The 19,666-nt window shown below is 40.0% G+C and overlaps 1 protein-coding gene across 1 annotated transcript in view; it reads right to left on the bottom strand.

Moving 5' to 3' along the window:
* piezo1 (piezo type mechanosensitive ion channel component 1 (Er blood group)) overlaps nucleotides 1–19,666 on the bottom strand; it is a 96,028-nt gene that overhangs the window by 33,648 nt on the left and 42,714 nt on the right. The window contains exons 7-24 of the mRNA XM_079279863.1: nucleotides 17,752–17,923; nucleotides 16,927–17,022; nucleotides 16,656–16,725; nucleotides 15,836–15,942; nucleotides 14,940–15,019; nucleotides 14,528–14,708; nucleotides 13,434–13,539; nucleotides 12,355–12,533; nucleotides 11,903–12,051; nucleotides 11,171–11,329; nucleotides 10,011–10,117; nucleotides 8,500–8,666; nucleotides 7,854–8,030; nucleotides 5,180–5,305; nucleotides 4,692–4,892; nucleotides 2,703–2,907; nucleotides 1,868–1,972; nucleotides 552–708 (exon numbers count right to left, since the gene is read on the bottom strand). Of these exons, the coding sequence (XP_079135989.1) occupies nucleotides 552–708; nucleotides 1,868–1,972; nucleotides 2,703–2,907; nucleotides 4,692–4,892; nucleotides 5,180–5,305; nucleotides 7,854–8,030; nucleotides 8,500–8,666; nucleotides 10,011–10,117; nucleotides 11,171–11,329; nucleotides 11,903–12,051; nucleotides 12,355–12,533; nucleotides 13,434–13,539; nucleotides 14,528–14,708; nucleotides 14,940–15,019; nucleotides 15,836–15,942; nucleotides 16,656–16,725; nucleotides 16,927–17,022; nucleotides 17,752–17,923 (2,544 nt within the window). The remainder of the gene's footprint in view (nucleotides 1–551; nucleotides 709–1,867; nucleotides 1,973–2,702; nucleotides 2,908–4,691; nucleotides 4,893–5,179; nucleotides 5,306–7,853; nucleotides 8,031–8,499; nucleotides 8,667–10,010; nucleotides 10,118–11,170; nucleotides 11,330–11,902; nucleotides 12,052–12,354; nucleotides 12,534–13,433; nucleotides 13,540–14,527; nucleotides 14,709–14,939; nucleotides 15,020–15,835; nucleotides 15,943–16,655; nucleotides 16,726–16,926; nucleotides 17,023–17,751; nucleotides 17,924–19,666) is intronic.

Raw genomic sequence — 19,666 nt, 5'->3', positions numbered from 1 at the left:
TCCAACCATACATCAGCTTGGCCAACATTCATATCTAATTTAGCTCATGGCAAAAATGTTGGTATCTGTCTGTATGTTGGTTATTAAGAAGTATAAAACTGCAGTACAATAATACCAGACATACAGTATGTATCTCCATTACATACATATCTACCAGAGAGCTAAAATCATATCTGGTTAGAATGTTTATTATACTTCAGGGAACTTTATTATATTGCACATTTACTGTTAGTTTTACAGGCTGCATTTTCATATATTCAAATCTTATTTTTTGAATCCTAACTTACCGTTCCATAACATGCACAGGCTTTTTTATGTTAGATATATATTCTATAAGACAAATATCAGTGGATAATAGATCCTTATTAGATTGTTTCCCTTCCTGAAAACTGACTATAGTCAAATGATCTGTCTTTCTGAATGACAGGACCTACAGCTCATAACAAATGCTAACAGAAGCAGAGCAGACAGACAGCAGGTTAAACTATGGATGACTGGTAAATTAGACAGGCAGAGTGATGGTAAGACGGACAGACTTCTGCTGTATTTACCTGCAGTTGATGAAATTGGGTGCAGGGTTAAATAGTCGACCTTCCATTGGTTCAGGGTCATCTGCGTTCTCTCCTGCAAGAACCATCCACTCCTCTGTGTGCTCACACTCAAACACCTTCCACTGCTGGGATGCACACATCAGCAGCACAAAGTCCGCTTTGGACACACAACAACACAATACATCATCATCATCACCATCAAAATTAATTAATTGGAGGAATTTGATTTTAACACTCTGTTGTTGTTACTCATTTCACACACATAGGCCAGAAATACACACACACAGCGAATATAAACATGCATTAGTGGAAAGATGTCAGAGTGAGGAGGCCGCCACTTAGTCAGCGCTCCAAGCATTTGGGGGTTCTGTGCTTTGCTTGGGTCATACAATTACTAAGAATTTTCAAATAATGGCCAAGTGTCAGAAAATAGAAATAATAATATGGGTATTTCAAGTTCAAACATTAAAGGTCAGTCACTTACAAAGACTAGCTAAACAACTTGGGGGAGGAGGGGGTAACATGGGGGGATTAATTACCTGTAAATTACCTGTTAAAAGGCACTCGGGAATTTATTTCTTCAATTACATTTACCATCAGCACTGATTGGACATCCACATAAAAAGGTGATACATTTTCCCTTTAAATGCAGCAACATTTACATTTCCACCACATTTGAACTAGATACTGTTCTCTTTCGCTGATTCATTTCAAGTGCTCCTATTTTGCGTTCTTTCGTTCACTGTTCATAAGCTACTCAGTGAAACTCAACCCTTCCTAACGATGTATCAGTTGGAAAGTCAACAACGACAAGGCAGAATTATGCCTGTTGAGCCACTGGAAGGTTTTAAGTGTGAAACATCTGTACATTAGGTGCATTGCCAATAGCTTAACACATAAAATAAATGTAGTGTTTGAAATGATTCAGTCCATCGACTAAAAAGAGAGCACAGAATGACAGCGTAGGACATGGCTGTGAAATGTACACTACACTGAATTTTTAAGACCACAGTAAACATTGAGGGAGTGTTGAGTTCAAACCGCAAACAGCATCAACAGCAAATTAAAACATGAACATATCAGAAAATACGGAGGCTTCTTAATAAAGTGTGATCAAACTGACATAACAGGGGTAACTATAAATTATCTTTCACCAGTGCCACTATTTGAGAATATGGAGAATATGCAGTATTATTCAGACAAGGTGACAATCTAACAGGTAGACTTGTTTGGTTGATACAGTTAACTTATCGACACCGACAGGCACACAGATGCACGCGCACACAAACACACACACAATATGCACACAAACTGACCTATGAGGTTTTTGGAGTTCGGCACAGTGTAGAAGTCAGGCAGGAAGATCCATTTAACGAGAGCTGAGTTAATCAACACTGGAGTGTTCCACCGCCATGGGTAGTCTACAACAACAGGAAGACAGATAGAAAGGTACAAGTAGGTACTCTATTTACACAATGTCACAGAGAGAGAGACATACATACATACATACATACATACATACATACATACATACATACATACATACATACATACATACATACATACATACATACACAACATTTCAATACTATGCAGAGCAAAAGTACGTTGTGAATGATTGATCAATCAAAACAGAATCAGACAGATTATCACCTAATGATATAATATAATGCAGGAAGCAATGATAGTAAAATTATTAGATTTTCTGAATGTGAATTGCTGTTACAATAAAAACTTAGACCACACCTGGTTTAATTTAAAGGTTTATTTAATGCCAACACTGTAAAATAATTTGTTTCTCTTGCTTTTTACTCACTATGAATATAATTACATACTGTAGTGTCAGCTTTGTATTCATTTCATAAAATATTGTAGATTAATTATGTGGAGGAGCCCAAGTAAAGGTTGTATGTGAGTTCATGTGGGTGTATGTTGGTCGATTATTGGGGTGCATGGGTTGCTTAAAAACATTTTCATCGAGAAAACCAATGGATTATGGACATAAAAAACAGTATGATATTTCACAGATGAAAGACATTCACTTCCAGAGAATACAGGTGCTCTATCCTTACACCTACAATAGTAAAACACATAATTGTTGCCTTTTATAGTGTTATCTTTTGTTGCACTTAACTGCATATCAGGACTCACCTATACAGAGAGCAGGCGGTATGCCCACACACAGAAGATACTGGTAGATCATGAAGATGGACAGAAAGAGACAATATTTGGGCCAGATCCTGGCAATAGCTGCACGCCGCCGCCTCACCAAGATGGCTACCAACCAACAGCCATGGATTATCACCAAGAAGTTCATCCGCTGGCCAATCACATTTACCGTCATCAGTAAGCAAATCTTTTAAAAAAAGAGAGCATGTTTTTGGAGATTTAAATAAAATGTAACTTTAAAAAAACAACGTAATTTTACAATTATCTTTTTTTCCTGACAAAACATTGTTTATCTGGAACAGTCTACAAGAGGACACATTCGTCTGTCATTATCTTTTATCAAAAAAAATGTACAAAAGAAAGCTTTATAGCAATTTGTAATGATCGCCTGATTCTATCTTGCTGTACGGGAACATGTTTTGTGTTTATTTTCCTTCGCATATTTATCGCCTCACAGGTTCCATGGATCGTGGTTATATCTGGACCCTGGTCCTGCCTCCTGCCATGGCCCTGCTGACTCCCACTGCTACTATCATTATTATTATTAGTCACATTACTATGTCTATTAAAGATACCATTAATGCACATTACTGACTTTGCTTTTTCCCTGGAGTCTTTGTGCTTTCTTGCCTCACAGGTTCCATGGATCGTGGTTATATCTGGACCCTGGTCTTGCCTCCTGCCGTGGTCCAAGTTGACACCCACTGCTACTGTCATTATATTAGTACTTATAGTACGTATTATTACTATTGCCGATACCATTACTGCTTTGGTTATCATTGTTATTCTACTATATCCACTTCTGCTGTTATTATTAGTAGTCGTAATCTTTCCATCATTATTCTGCTTACTACTGTCATTATATGAATCATTTATATATACCGATACATTTAATGTGTTGTAACTCTGTTATGTTGTTCATTCTGTACACATGACATCTATTGTACTTCTGTCCATCCTGGGAGACAAATCCCTCCTCTGTTGCTCTCTCTAAGGTTTCTTCCTTTTTTTCCTCCCCATTAAAGTTTTTTTTTGGGGGGGGGGGGGGGTATTGGGTATTTCCTGTACCGATGTGAGGGTCCCGGGACAGAGTATGTCATATGTGTACAGATTGTAAAGCCTTCAGAGGGGAATTTGTGATTTTGGGTTCCACAAAATAAAATAAATTGAATTGAATTACTTGCAAGTGTTATCAGAGGCCTGCAATATTAACATAGGTTATGAATCGGGTTTTTATTATTGTTACTATTATTTTTATTTTCTTTGCTCGTATAAAATGAAACAGGGGGGAAATGATGTGGCGGAGAGTATAGAGCGCTCAGACAGACAGATTATTATTGTGTATTATAAATTGTGAAACTTCACTACTGCAAGAAAGACCCACCAACTAAACGGACTGTGGTGAGATAGCGTGGGTTCTCAGATTACGGAACAGCGGCCTCTCGCCAAGCTTCCACCTGTTATTAATATTATTTTTGGCCTTGGGAATTTATTTACTATCGGACTATTTAAGTTGAATTAAGGATTTTTGGGACTGATGGGACTCTGGGTTTGGGGTTATAATTTGTGAATGTCAAGCTTGTTTATTGTGTTGGAGTATACATGGTAGGCTCATGGCATTTTGTTCACTGTATGCCGACCAGGTCGGACATGAATTCATTTGATTTACATTACTATATGGTGTTAAATGCAACAAACGGTGTGTTTTTTGATTATATATGATTTTTTCTGACATCGTGAAAAAAAGGGAAAGCCTTTCAGTATATTCGTAGCTTTCAGACATATTAGGCAGTCAGATTGTAGTTTCTGTCCACACCATGTATCAGATCCGCCCATTCCCTTAATGTAGGTATTTCTTCCCCTTAGGTTTTCGAAGTAAAGTGACTGGTGAAATTTTTTTCCCTCGATAACTGTCTTGATTAAATTTACTTTACTAAAAAGCCCAGTGATAAGGTGATCTCTCCCAGCTACCTCTAATCCAAACTTGTAGAAGGTGTAGTTGAGCAGGTACTTGAAGCAGGGTATGAGGCCCTGGTCTAAAGTGTCCCTGGTGGCAGCAGGGAACAGAGCAAGGATGGTGGGGGGAGATCGTTGGAGCTGACGGTAGTGGTGAGACTGGTGACGATACACTGTCGCCTCAAACACCAACAACATCAGCACTATTAAATGATTCTGAAAAAAAAACATTCACGTCACCAGTTAAATTACGACTTCAGTCATTTACTGGAAAAGCAGACCCAACACACACAAGAAATGAACATTAACACAACTGCAGTCAATTCTCTCTCTATATATATATGGATGTTTTTTTTCTCATCAATTTGGTTTCGGTACTAAAACTTGGGCATAATATTCAAAGTTTTAGACAAAATATACAGCCCAAATCTTTTCACTTCATGAATCTGATAAAGTAGAATTCTAACTAGAGGCATACTATTCACTGAGGAAACTGAATTTACCTTGCTGTATCCCAGTACTGTGGCATCTTTCCTGATGCCAAACCATTTGGCTGGGTCTACTGGCGCCTTATACAGAGAGGAGTTTATCATCTCTTCTGTTAGCAGGTTGGTTTCATTTGTTAAAGGCTGTGAGGGAAAAAAAAGGAAAGAAAGAAAATCATAAGCGGGACTCTACTCTGAATTACCTGCTGTTTTAGCTCATGGGGAAAAAAAACAAGAGAGAGAGAAGAAGCAGTAAGGGTCCATGGTCATTGTCCTGAAAGAGCACTGCTGCCTCTTTAGTTCCATTCTCTTTTTTATTGCTTTGATTTGATTGATGCAAGCTGCCGTTAAACACCACAGAAGAAGAGGCCGGACTTAAGAGAGCTGTAGGAGGAGAGGAGATGAGAGAGAGCACACGGCGTGAAGGAGCTCCGAGACCTACATGGAGTGAAGTTCCGAACCAGAGGGAGGAGGATTTGAACTGAAGAAGACCTGGTTGTCAGAGAAAAGCCAAGGACACTCTAAGTTGAGTTTTGTCTAACATAGTTCTGCTTAACGAACTATTGTCTCCGCTTGGACGCTTTTTGTTTGTTTGTTTTTGATAAAGAAACTTCCCTGAGTGGCCTAGCCGAATCAGAATAAAACGTGATCTTATACTGAGAACCTTTTGATTTTGTCTGTTTTTGTTAGTTTCCCTTGCACCACCCCACCCTAGCCGGCCCTAGTGACCCCTCATGACGTCACAGATGGTGGAGAATGTAGGCACTGGGGCTTAAGTGCTGATGATTGGGACGGAAGATATTGAAGCTTTGACTCAGTTTTTTGCAGAACTTCACACAAACGACCACCCAACCCAAATGGAGCAACTGGTGCAGATGCTGGTGGAGAGCCAGAGGGCCTAGCAGGAAATCGGGTTGCAACAGCAAATAAAGGCCAACCAACTGAAGGAGCAGGAGCTTCAACAGTTACCCAGGCCAAAACCCAAAGCCGCTGACTTCATCCTGGGAGAGACTGACAATGTGGAAGCCTTCATGCGTTTGAAGCTACAGCCACTCGGGAGGAGTGGCCAAAGACAGAGTGGGTTTGACTCCTGGCTCCTTTTCTATCAGGTGAGGCACTTAAAGCTTATCAAGATGTAGAGGCCAGTATTGAGCAAGGCTATGACCAGTTAAAGGGAGCGATGGGTTGACTAAATTTAGCATGGCTCAACAGTTCCATGACTGGACCTTCCAAAATGGAGTTACTCCACGTTCCCAAATGCATGAATTGATACGAGTGACGAAAAGGTGGCTGGAACCAGACAAGAGCAGCCCCACAGACATTATAGAGACCTTCATTATGGATCGTTATTGAAGAGCTTTGCCTTATGAGGCTAAAAAAGTAATCAGTCACAAAAAATGAACAATGGCCTCAGAGTTGGTGGAAGCAGTGGAGCAGGTCCAGGCTGCCTCAGACATGCTCCGCCCTACCCGTAAAGAGCCTATCACTTCTGTCCCCGCCCGACCAGGTGTGCCTCACCAAAAAGGTCCGAAGCCAGCCAACCCTCACTCTGGCCCACCCCATAGAATCGTTAATCCACCTAGGCAGCAACGAGGATTCCTGAACCCCAAGGCAGGCCAGTGCTATCGCTGTGGCAAAGTGGGCCATATCTCATGGCAATGTGAAAAGCTCGATGAGCCAATGCCCACAGCAGAGTCCGCTAGCAGCCCACATGTCCATTTTGCTGCCCTCCTGGGGGAACGGGGAGACCGCAGACCAACCTGGCCAGTAATGGTGAATCAAATGCTGTGGAGGGAAGCCCAAACCAGGCTCAGGCGGGAACCCCGAAAACGTAAGCAAAAAAATAATGAAATAAATAAATCGTGTGTTAATGGTGCAGAACCATGCCCCCCCTCACCAGGGATAGTCCAAGCCTTGGCAGGAGACTCTAGTGGCACGGAGTCGACACCGGGGGACACGGAGGACCCAGAGCCTCAACCTGGGCCAAGTGAAGGTGACGATGTTGGCCCTCTGGAACAGCCACCGCTGAAAGGGCAGTATGGAACAGCTCAGTTACAGGAGCCAACCCTTGGTAATGCATTAAGAAATGTCCAGGTCCAGAGGGAACTGTGGTGCGAACCAGGTCAACTCCTTCATACCCTCACTTTGCAGTGAAAAATGGCCTCTTATATCAGGTAGTGAAAGCTAATGAGACAGTCATGGAGCAACTCCTCGTTCCCCAACCTCATCGCGCCACAGTTCTGCAGTTAGCTCACACCCACTTGCGAGGAGCTCACTTAGGGGTAGAGAAAAGGAACGAGTATTTTCCGACTTCATTGAACTTACAGCACATAGGCATAGGCTTGTAAAGCTGTTTCCGACTTTAAATAGTACCGTGATATCAGCAATACTGCACAAAAACCTGAAGAAATGAAGAAAGCTTGCTAGAAATACTTTGCATTCAATTTGTGCACTACTATTTCCACCTCACACATGTATATGCACAATGCAATTCTCCCCCTTTTTAAAGTTATTGTTGCAACTTCAATGTGATTTATTGATAGTCATTATTGTAGTCATATCTGTCTGTCTGTCCATCTGTCATCCTTCAGGAGAGTATGTTGGTATTACTGTCATGACTAATACAAACATAACATCATGCCTGTTGGAACATACATTGTTGATGCAGAATATGTGTGCATGTGTGTCTTACCAGGCTACAGTTACTGGAGTACTCAACAGGGTTGACAACACTGAGCTGGTACAACATCTTACACACGATGATGACACACACCCAGGCTGTTGACAGACAGGAAGCCATGGGCCCGAAGCGACTGTAGGGCATCGCCAGAGACCACAATACCACCAAGACCAGGTTCATCACAGATGGCTGCAAAGAAAGAGGATAAGATTTAGGTCATAATGCAGCCTTTCATAATTTTATATGTTTAAGAGCTTTACGTCAAGTATCATATATGTGCAGATCATTCATCTCTCAGACTAAATCCAAAACAAGCTGTTCTGAACATGGATGTTCTGAACATTTTGATCCTGATTTGATGCTGTGCTCCAAAATAGTGCCCCATTCATCTAGCACATTTGCCAAAAAAGTTCTTCAGATTTCTTCAGTTTTGGGCCTACAGTACATACACATTAGGATTATTCTATGGGTGGCCCCTTTCAGACTCATGGCTGGCTCAATGGTTGTGTTATAAATGTTGGATGATACCTTGTTGAATGCAGCAGTCTAAAATACGTATTTTCTGTTTACTGGTCAGTCCACTGCTAAGTTAACATTCTGGATGGATGGACGGATGGGTGGATGGATAGAGAGACAGACAGAGAGACAGACAGATTACCTCTTCAAGTGAAACCCACACAGAGAAGAAGGCCACCATCTTGAAGATGTGGAGCTCCAGAAGCCTCCAGATAAACACTTGAACTTTTGTGAGATTGTCAGAGAACCTTCTGGACAGAACCAACAACCTGTCCATCACCAGACCCCACTTACTGGGCATCAACTCCACTGAGCAAGGGAAGAGAAGGGATGGATGAACAAGAGTGAGAGGTTGAGGGGAGAAAAAGAAAAAAAAGAAAATTGAGAAGTGTACTCACAAAGAAATGCAAGATCTTCAAAAGTCAACAAATAAATGTTTTAACAAAAAAAACACTCATGTAAACCTCACTTCTTGCTCAAAATTCATATTGCTAGCAACACTTTAGCAGAAGTGTCCAATACACACCAAATCCATCACAGCAATCACTGTTCTCAACCAGCTGTCATTGTGATTTATGAATTATTTTCTTTTGTCTTCTATAACTGCTTTGGCTGACTGGGGTCATAAAATAAATCAGAAACAAAGGCTTTAACAATAAGTTAAAATCAGTGGTGAAATAACCAAATTCACCAATGATCTGTGACCTGTGATCACCAATTTTCAGCAATCCTGCCTTCAATAATAGCTTCCAGAGATGTGAAGTAAGGTGATGCTGTGCACTTGTTTAGCACCAAAAACTACCACTAGGTGCTGCTATACTATTCATTTTGAGGTATAAATCAAGTCATTATTGATAGTATCTGTCTGTCTGTCTGTCTGTCTGTCTGTCTGTCTGTCTGTCTGTCTGTCTGTCTGTCTGTCTGTCTGTCTGTCTGTCTGTCTGTCTGTCTGTCTGTCTGTCTGTCTGTCTGTCTGTCTGTCTGTCTGTCTGTCCGTTTGTCTGTCCGACATCCTCCAGGAGAGAATGTTGATATTGCTGTAATGGCTAATACAAACATAACATCATGCCTGTTTGGAACATATATTGTTGATGCAGAATGCATGTGTGTGCATGTGTCTTACCAGGCTATCGTTCCTGGAGTAACAACGCTGTATATGACTACAGAGTAGCTGGAAGACTCATAGAGAAACTGGGGGTCATCACTATTATTTTAGATATAGTCAAAATACGAAACATATAGAAAGGCCACTCAGCACTGCATTTGTCTAATCATGCAAATATCCATGCAATGCTGCAAAAAAGAACAACATTAAGCAATGAATGAGTTGTGGCATTGGTCTACAGAAACTGATCAGTTTCTAAAGGTATTGGTACTGCTTAGTTACACTTTTACTTCAATACAGTTCTTGACTATTGTGGTGACCATGTGAATGCACATGTGGCAAAAACAAATGATTACAAATACATAATAATAAATCAATACAAAATATTAACTTTCTAGTTTGCAGAATGCAACATTTCAGAATGGTGTCAGTAAGTAGTTTGTAATTATAAATATGAGAACAATATAATTACTAACTTGTGTGTCAATAAGCAAAAGTTTAATTGTAAAATGTGTTTTTAATATAAACTGCCACTGTTGTTTTTTCACCTTCGTCTTCTGATTCCTCATCAATGTTAGTCAGCGGGTCTTCCTCTTCAAAGTTCATTCCCACATTACCAGAGTCAATCTGCTCAGTCCTCTCACTGTGTTTTTTCCTGGAGGCAGATTGTCTCATTAGTTCTTACAAAAGGAAAATGTAGAATTCTTAGGTGACACATGATAATAGGACACACCACCACAAAAAGCAGATTAATTAAATGTATCATGTGACCTCTGTCTGTAAAATGAATTTCACAATGATTAGTTAAATATTCCCTTAGATAAGAGGGAGAATACAGTGACTGTTTAGGACATACAAATGATCTAGGTGTTAAGCTATAATGTAGTGATCATTTCTGTATGTCATTCAACTAATGGTGTGAAATGTTGTCTTGTTATACTCGAATGAAAATAGCTTAAAACATTTTTCTCGGGAAACATGATCAGGTATTTGTGGGTTCATTCACTAGTTTCATATTTGTATTGTTTTCAATGCCTTGCAGAGACTTTGACTGATCTGCAGCATGGTCAGTTGTTCTTTTGGCATCTCTCATTCTATTTTCACTTTCCATAGATGGAGCACTATCACCACAGGACCCTGTTTACTTTTAAGACACATGAAATAGAAGACAAAATATTTCCTTATTCTGTGTAATTGTTCATTTATCTGAAATATATATATTCTTTGCAGTATTGTAAACAGAAAGTCCTCTCTTTTATCTTCTTGTAAAACATTATGATAGTTTTGATGACTCATCTTCAATACAGGGGCGAATACAGTCCAGTCAAATGTGAATTGGAGTGACTAGTTAACCCTGCACATGATGTAAAACCGAATTTAAACATTAGTTTGTGGGTTGTAGTGGGTAGCAGAATGATATCATAAGAGGACGTGTTGTGTTTGGATTTTAGCTAGCAATAACTATAAAGAATGTGGTGATTGTCAGATGTATTCATTTATCCTTTGTCCTTCTCCTGATCTAATTAAAATCTCTCAGCAGATGTGATTCAAATCCAACTTGTAACTAAATGCCCACCAAGATATTTGGTGTCATTCAGGAATAAGTCACATGCCAGATGGCACAGTAGAGACATTCATACTTCCAATTCACTGTGGCTTTCAATAATGTGCTAAGACATAAGTTCTAGGAGTGAGAAGGTTATGTTACTTGTGTATCGGTGTAACATGCTCCAGGTCAGTGATTCTCATGAAGGGCTTGTGGAAGTAGTGCAGCTGCAGAATACATGCCAACAGGAAGAAGCCAGGGATCAGAATACTGCTAAAGAGTTCAGACAGAGCAAACGTCTCCAGACCAATTGCTGCCAACCTAAGGAGGACAGAAGAGCACGATTACAAAGGTACATGGTAAATGGTGTTGCATTTATATAGCGTCTTTCTAGTCTTCCGACCACTTAAAGTGCTGTACACCACATGTCAACATTCACCCATCAATATTCATACACGGATGACAGAGCCACAGCCCCCCAGTTTCAGTTTTAAACTTCCATCTTTCCTTTTGCTACATTACTGTGTTTTGTTGCACATAAAATCTGGACTCAGGTAGTGAAACTGTACATGTTGCTCACAGAGTGGAAGGAACACGGGGCTAATAAGGACCCAACAGTATATTTGTGAGACAAATATAAACTGTTGGGACAACCAGCCTAATTACCTCCATCTGCTTTGTAGTTATGCTTGAGATGTTTTGGGGTGTGTGGGCTATGAATCAGTTAAAATAGCCCTTTAGGCAGGGATAATGTTTAAATATCATAACGTTCTATTTAATCTAGAAATCACATACTACAAACTAATGATAACAGAACCAGTCTACTGCTGAAAGAGAAGCAGACACAGATAAGTATCAGCAGGGGACATGAAGAGAGAATGTAAAAGAACGTACTGCTCTTCAGTAAAACCAGTAAAGTTTCTCCAGTATCCAGGGAAGTCTTCAAACTGGTAAGTGTAGATGGATATCAGCACCAGCATAGTGTAGGCTACAACAAGCCACCAGAAGAGCTTCAACAGACGTCTCCACAGAGAATAGTACACCTGGGAAATAGGATCTTAATCACTTAATACACGAGGAATTAACATGTAAATCTAAATATGTGCAAATAACAACAACCGTTTGAAGAGTGTTGACAACAAAATTGTCAAAACTCAACTTGTGGTCAAAAACCAAGAAACAGAAAGGAAATAGCAAAAATACTAAGGGTCCCACTCAAACATTGTTCCGAAGTGAGAATTCTGTTTATAAAACATAAAATATCTGATGAGATATCTAAATTAGCTTTGAATCTTTAAAAATGAGGACAGCCAACCTGAATCGGTGGTCTGTAGGCCTGTTCCTACCTGATAGAGACAGAGGCAGATTAGGAACAGCAGCATGTAGATGATTTTGTATCCAACAAGTTTTCCAGCAAAGGAGACCATGATGAACATCCCTCCACACACATAGATCCAGTATTTGGCATAACAGCTCATCACCATGCCTCCTAAAACCTTCAGCACTGACTCATTACCAGCCCCCTCTTGACAAGGATGAGGGGATAGAAAGGCGGGAAAGGAAGAGGAGTAAGATGTTGATGGTAAAATGTAAAATGAAAAGTCATCAGAAAGATACTGTGCATGGGAAGAAGAACTGTAAAACAGGGTTAAACAAACATGTGTCATGCTCTGCAGACTAGGAACACATTTCATCACTAGAAAGTTTGTGTTTGCGAACAAAGCTGAAGATTTTACCTGATGGTGGCACTAAAAAAACTGTTTAACGAGTTGTAGAGAAGTTAATCCTCTGAGGAGGATGAAAAGAACGCTTGTGAAAGGACGTGGTCTTGAGAAGGCTGATGTTCACCCCAAAGCAAATTGTTGCTGAAGGATTTCACATTGGTGTCTACAAGATTTTATTTCAGAATCAGTTTTATTGGTATTTAGTTTGGTATTGAACTTTTACTTATATTAAATATTAAATACTGATGATATTTGTTACATTTTAAAGTATACCCATTTTACTTCTAAAATAATTTTTAATAATCTCAAAACAATGGAGGTGAATGTCAATAGTTTAGTATTGTCAAACGTTTTCAGAGTAGTTTGGTTTTTGGTTATGTGGATTATATAAAAAGCAATTGGTGCACATGTTTTAATGGCTAGAAAACAGAAACGTTGTTTTGTGTGTGTGTGTGTGTGTGTGTGTGTGTGTGTGTGTGTGTGTGTGTGTGTGTGTGTGTGTGTGTGTGTGTGTGTGTGTGTGTGTGTGTGTGTGTGTGTGTGTGTGTGTGTGTGTAAATTTGAGTATATTGACACTTAATGGTTTTCTGTAAACCCAATCAGAAACTCTCTATGGGCTGTATTGTATACATGCTGTATGAGTGTTTTATCATCAAGGAACAGGGATGTGTGTGTGTGTGTGTCTGTAAAAGATATCTGACCTCCTGTAGTGACCTCCTGTAGTGGTGTAGTAATTTTCCTCTTCCTGCTGAAGTTTTCCTTCACTGACTGACGTACTAAAAGCCAGAAGGTCAAAGTAAACAGGAGCTGGAGAGAGAAAGAGAGAGAGAGAGAGAGAGAGAGAGAGAGAGAGAGAGAGAGAGAGAGAGAGAGAGATGAAAAAAAATCAAAAGCAATAATTCAGTTCACTGGGTTTTTGAAAATTCAAGAAAGAAATCTCTAAAAATGACCCATCCCTTTATTCAGCTGCTGAAATCAATATAACTATTTTGGGCATATTTATTAAACCAATGCAAATGATCAGCTATCAGATATCAGGATATCAGAACCGTTTATTGCCATGGTGTGTTGAACATTCAAGGAATTTGACGTGACGGGAGGTGCAAACATTTAACAATCAGTGCAAGTAGAAACATATTAAAATTTACAGATATAAAATAAAGTAAGATATAAAATGAAGTGAAATATAAAATAAAGTGCATAAACGAACAGATAACAGGACTATAAACCAGTGAGATGAAGTGTAGTGTGAAAGTGTCGAGTGTGATAGAAGGGATGTGCGGGGGAGTGACCGGTGGGAATTTGTCCTGGGGATGACAGAGTCAGTGGGGGTCCCGGGCTCTGTTAATGAGCCCGACTGCAATGACGAGGAACAAACCTTTGCAGTACTGATGATGTAAAAGAGCCAAGTCACAGCTGAGTTGATTTAAATGAACTGCCCCACAAAGCCTGATGCCAGGCTGTTTATGTCAAGGAATAGAGTGCAGAGGTGTGTTCTCTGTTGCTAAACTTGGAATATCATTAAGGAGAGTACACTTACTCCAAATGTGAGATTATAGATTGTGAGTTTATCAGATCCAGGGCTGGTGCTGTGTGAAGGAGCACTGACTTTGGCTGTTGTACAGCATTTAATCTGGTACAGCCAGGAGTTGAACTCGTGATATTTTGTCAACAAGACACATGCTGTACTAACTGAGTTAGTGCTGTGTGGAGAATAAAAATATACGGAAGATCATAATAGATCACAACTTTAACTTCATCATCAAGTCCCCCAGTATCTATTCTCTCATCTTACCATAGCACCCAGTCTCAAACAGGGGTGTTGGGCTCTGTCTAGTCCCAGTTGTCTGAGACTCATGGTGCCCACAGTGGTGGGCAGTTCAGGCTGGAGCTCCATGGCCCAGACATACTGCAGACAGCACAGAGCCAGGCCATAAAGCAGGATGAATGGAGAGCACAGCGTGGCTGCATGTCGTCTGCAAAATGAGACAACAAACTATCGGCAGTGCACAGCAAAAATCTATCCAAATGTTGAAATCACTTTAAAACTTAAGATGTGTATTTGTTTAGTCTAACAAGACCAAACCCTGATCCAACCAACACAAGCAATATCATAGGAGTCAATTAATACAATCACCAAGCATCAATAAAAACTGTAGCATTTAAAGGTAATCAATCCTGATTTGTTCAGTCAGCGCTACATGTACCTGGCACGCAGCATCCAGATGAGACACGCCCACAACAGCAGCACAAAGGTCAGCCAGCTGTGGTATGTGATGCTCCAAACCTGAACAACATGGAAACAGCACATAAGAAAGATGTGGAGGCCATTTTGTGTTGCTGTTGTATGCGGGTCACAGTAACTATCAGCATGAAGAGACAAAGGTGCCAAAACCAGTCTGTGATATTAAAGTTACTACAAGTAACTTTCATTTTGTGTTGATTTAGGCTGTCCCTGTGGACAAGTGTTAGAAAACCTAACATTTTACAGCTGCAGTGGTCTGCTCCACTCAGTCCTGGTTCTCTCGTGGCTCTCTACTCTTCAGCAAGTCCAGCAATACGGCCTGGGTCTCCAGTAGGTTGATGTTGGTGTTGGCTCCCAGCAGAGTGGCGAGGCGATGCTCAGCTCCTGGCCAAAGGAGGAGACACTTCTGCAGGGCGCTGAGCTCTCTTCTGACTTCCGACTGCAGGTTGAAGGCTGCAGTGAAACCGGATCAGGATCCTTCCACGGTGGGCTGGTTGCTACTGGACTGGAGGCCTTGCTAGGGTCTAAGCTTAAGGAGTTTCTTTGAAGCTGCTTGATTTCAACTGATTTCGCACAGAAACCGACCCGGTGACACCGATGACAGGCATTAAGAATAACTATATAGAAATAGACAATTTTCTCGCTGATGGTCATATTTACTTATGAATGTCATACAGAGGCATCAGTATTAAATCGATACTGTTTTATAACTAGTTAAAAGTTCCTCACAGTAACTTTAACTAATTGAGTTATTAATTGTGTTCATTGAGTATACAGCAAAGTATACTGCATTGGCCTTTTATAAAAGATGACATCAATTTATAAATGTATAAAATCATGGTTTATTTGAATAGTTACCATCATGGCTATGAGAGCACAGACATAGCTCTGCTGCATGACCACCTTTCCCAGCAGGAAAAACGGGCTTTCACTCTGTTGGGGGCCACTGGGGGCGCCACTAGCACCTGCCAAAATCAACAATCATCTCAGTATGTAGAACAATACATATAATAAGAAAAACCAGCTGGGAAAGATCAAGATAACATCATGTAGCATCATATCTGAGAAATAATGTAGGCTGTTGAAATAGTCTATAAAAAAAGGATATTTCAAGTTTATTACAGCTTGGCTGTTATTTTTATAGTTTTGGTCATCATCTCTATCAGTGATGATAACATTGCACTTACACAGTTAATCGTTAATAACGGGTCAAGAAAAGAGGAGCAGTCAAACATGGAACCAAACCATTTATCCAGATCATATCAACTGCTTTTTTTAGGGGTAAAACTGAAAGTGAGCACACCACATGCTGCTAATTCCTCATTGAACAGGAAAACTGTGTGCACTTCAATGAGTCTGTAAACTGTGATGGATGTTTACAGCAGACAGTTTAGGTAAAGTTTTACTGTTTGTTTTTGTTTTCTCTTCTCCAGAAGTTTGACTAATCTGGGAGCTTTCTTTCCAACCTGTCTGATCGGCTGACTGCTCTGTTTCTTGACCTGTCAAACCTCTTCTTTAGTGATGTCACTGTCTTCCCAGATCGAAGTAATCAACTTTCGTGAATACTATAATCATCTAAATCCTGAATAGATTTGCCACTGTTGTAATGATATAATGACATACACTTTTATGTTTTAGTTACAAAGATGATTTCTGAGAAAAATTGAGCTTTTGATACCCAGATCTTGTTCACTCTCTCCAGCCATAGTTCCTCCTCTGCTGCTTTCTGTGCTCATAGACAGCATTAGCTGAAACAGACAAGTACACAAACACATTTTAGTGGATATGTGAATACTGTTGTATTAAAGAATGGGACTTTTTCTCATGATTTCATTCCACTTGATATAACTCTCAGGTGTTGAATATGAAGCGATTCGTCCATACTTTCATTGTAGTTTCTTAAAATGGTCAAATTTTAATTACTTAACGACAGAGAAATTTATATTTACCTGTGTGTCATCTTCATATTCATTTTTCTGTTGATTCCATGACCTTAACTCCACCTCTTCTTCTATTTTCTCCTTCTGCTGCTCCTCCTTAACCTGCTGAACACACAAATACAGCATCTGATAAGAAATACATGTCGAAAAATGCGCTACAATCATTGTGGAAAAGTTAAAAAATTATAAAAGTGCTTGTGCTTCCTATCTCCCGCACTGATCATCTTTAAAACCAAAAGAGCAACAACAGTGGAAAAAGCAGAAAACTGTAATTGCATTCACATCTAATTGTATCTGCTCACCGGTACCGTAGTGCAAGGAGTGTCAGAGATGTAAAAAGGTGTAAGAATTATAATACAAAATAATTAATGTTATTATTTAGTGAAATAAGAATAGCTTCAATATTAGGGCCATTACTATGTCTAAGTTATGGTACCAAGACCAAAACGGTACTACTTTTACACTCTGAGAATCTTTCTTATTTACCAAATAAAGTCAGAGTCCTTAGATGTTAAATGTTGTCGAAACATATGCAGCCATGCATGGATATGGACTGAAATAGTTGACAATTAGCAAAAAACCTTGATTTCATCATCAAGTCCCCCAGTAATTGTGATCAAAGAACAAGTAAACAAAGAGTAAGTGATGCGATCTTAACTTGCTAAGTACAACAGCTAACCATCCAGAAGAGATTTTCTCTGTTGCCAAAGATCAGCGCTGTCTCATCCATCGTGCAATTGTGAACCCATTCACATATCCAATGCCAACTTGTTTTTTTCTTTGTAATGCGTAACATATTTCAGTCGGTACCAGTGATGAAGAAGTAGCAGATACCTGGTTCGGTGTTCCATGATATCCTGTCTTGAGAACTGTTGCTATGGTAATATAGAGGAGGAACAGTATTCCTGGGTTGACGTAAACTGGCCAATCATGATCAGCATTAAGGTTTAGGTCATAGGGTGAGGAGCAGTTTCCTGGTATGATGATGTCCTTCAGACCAAAGAGTCTAGACAGGAAGAGACATAAAGAAATAAAAAATTAGAGAGTGAGAAGAGTTGGGGACAAAGACAACAGGAGGCAGTTAGTTAATGAATGACATGTTGAAGAAATACTTATTTATACTGTTATGAACAGAAGTATGTAAGGCTTATACATATTAGGAGTAGGTGAAGGTGGAGTCAGTTTTAAGTTAGCACTCAAGTGGAGCTATTAATTAGAAGGAGAGTCTGCTTTATTGGCCAAATTCTGTCATGATCTTGGTTTAGTTTGTTTCTGGTTATATTTTTAGATTCCCTGCATCTTGTGTGTTCCTCTCTTTGTGGTGTTCCCTCCATTTTTCTTTGCAGCACCTGTGTTTGTCATGTCTCGTCCTGTTTTGTCGTTAAATTTCTTTATTTTTGTCATTTCAGTATTTCCTGTTTCATTTTGTGTTTCTCACCTCTCCCCTCGTGTTAGATCACTTCACTTCCTGCCTTTGTGTGTTTTCCCACCACTGTGTTTGTCTACCCGCCCCTGATTGAATCCACCTGTGTCTAATCACCTATACCTCCCTCGTGTATTTAAACCCTTTGTTCCCCTGTGCTCTGTGGATTTCCCTGCCTGTTTCTTCTTGATCAAGTTTTTGGCTCATCCCTGCCTGATTTGTTTGCCTGATCTGACTGCCTACAGCAAGAGGGGCCAGGGTTCGATCCCCGATCCGGGTGGTCCTTCTGTGTGGAGTTTGCACGTTCTCCCCGTAGCAGCGTGGGTTCCCTCCCACAGTCCAAAGACATGCAGCTCAGGTTATTTGGAGACTCAAAATTGCCCGCAGGTGTAAATATGAGCGTGAATGTTTGTCTGTCTCTACATGTGCCCTGCGATAAACTGGCGACCTGTCCAGGGTGTACCCTGCCTTCGCCCAATGTCAGCTGGGATCGGCTCCAGGGCTCCGCGACCCTGAATAGGATAAGCGGTTTGGAAAATGGAATGGAACGGAACTATCTGAACAGATCAGTTATTCATGAATACTAGGCCTACTTCCAAGTTTGAGGTTTTTCTTGTTTTGTGATTCACCATATTTTAAAGAATAGTGGATCTGTGTAGTGTAGTTTGGATTGACAAAATAACCATACAACCAAAAACGCATGAAAATGTACACAGTCTAAACACAGACTGCAGGTTATTATTAATGTTCAGAGGATTGTCAAACTGCTTATTTTAAGAGGTAACCTCCAGAGAGACAAAAAATGAAAGAAAAAAACTGCTGTGCTGGCAATGGCTCATTGTGTCCCCTTACTGTTATTTGGACAGTGCATGTAGGGAGCGAATCAGAAACTGACATTTCCTCAATTCCTCTCTCCTCATGTCTACAATGAGAGTGATTAAGTTGCAAGTGAGTGGAATGTGGATATGGGAATTAGAAATGCCTTAGGATCCCCCAGGAAAAGGTGTGTGTGTGTGTGTGTGTGTGTGTGTGTGTACATACGTGTGTACGTATGTATACGTATATGTGCGTATGTATATGTGCGTATGTATCTGTCTGTCTGTCTGTCTGTCTGTCTGTCTGTCTGTCTGTCTGTCTAAGAGAGGGAATTATGACCTGTGTAACTTTAGCGTATATTACATAATGAAAACTATTCATGACGAGATTTGTTTTGTTAACAGAACTATTTAGTATTTAAATAAAAACACGCTCATTTATTTTCAATTCATTTGAACGCGTTTTCTGTTAATAACCACTGACAATAACAAAGCAAAAAGATAACGTTTA

Source organism: Melanostigma gelatinosum (genome assembly GCF_949748355.1).
Source record: "Melanostigma gelatinosum genome assembly, chromosome: 12".
Classification (NCBI taxonomy): Eukaryota; Metazoa; Chordata; class Actinopteri; order Perciformes; family Zoarcidae; genus Melanostigma; species Melanostigma gelatinosum.
The sequence above is the reverse complement of the archived record's forward strand: the minus strand, read 5'-3'. Positions and strand labels throughout refer to the sequence as shown.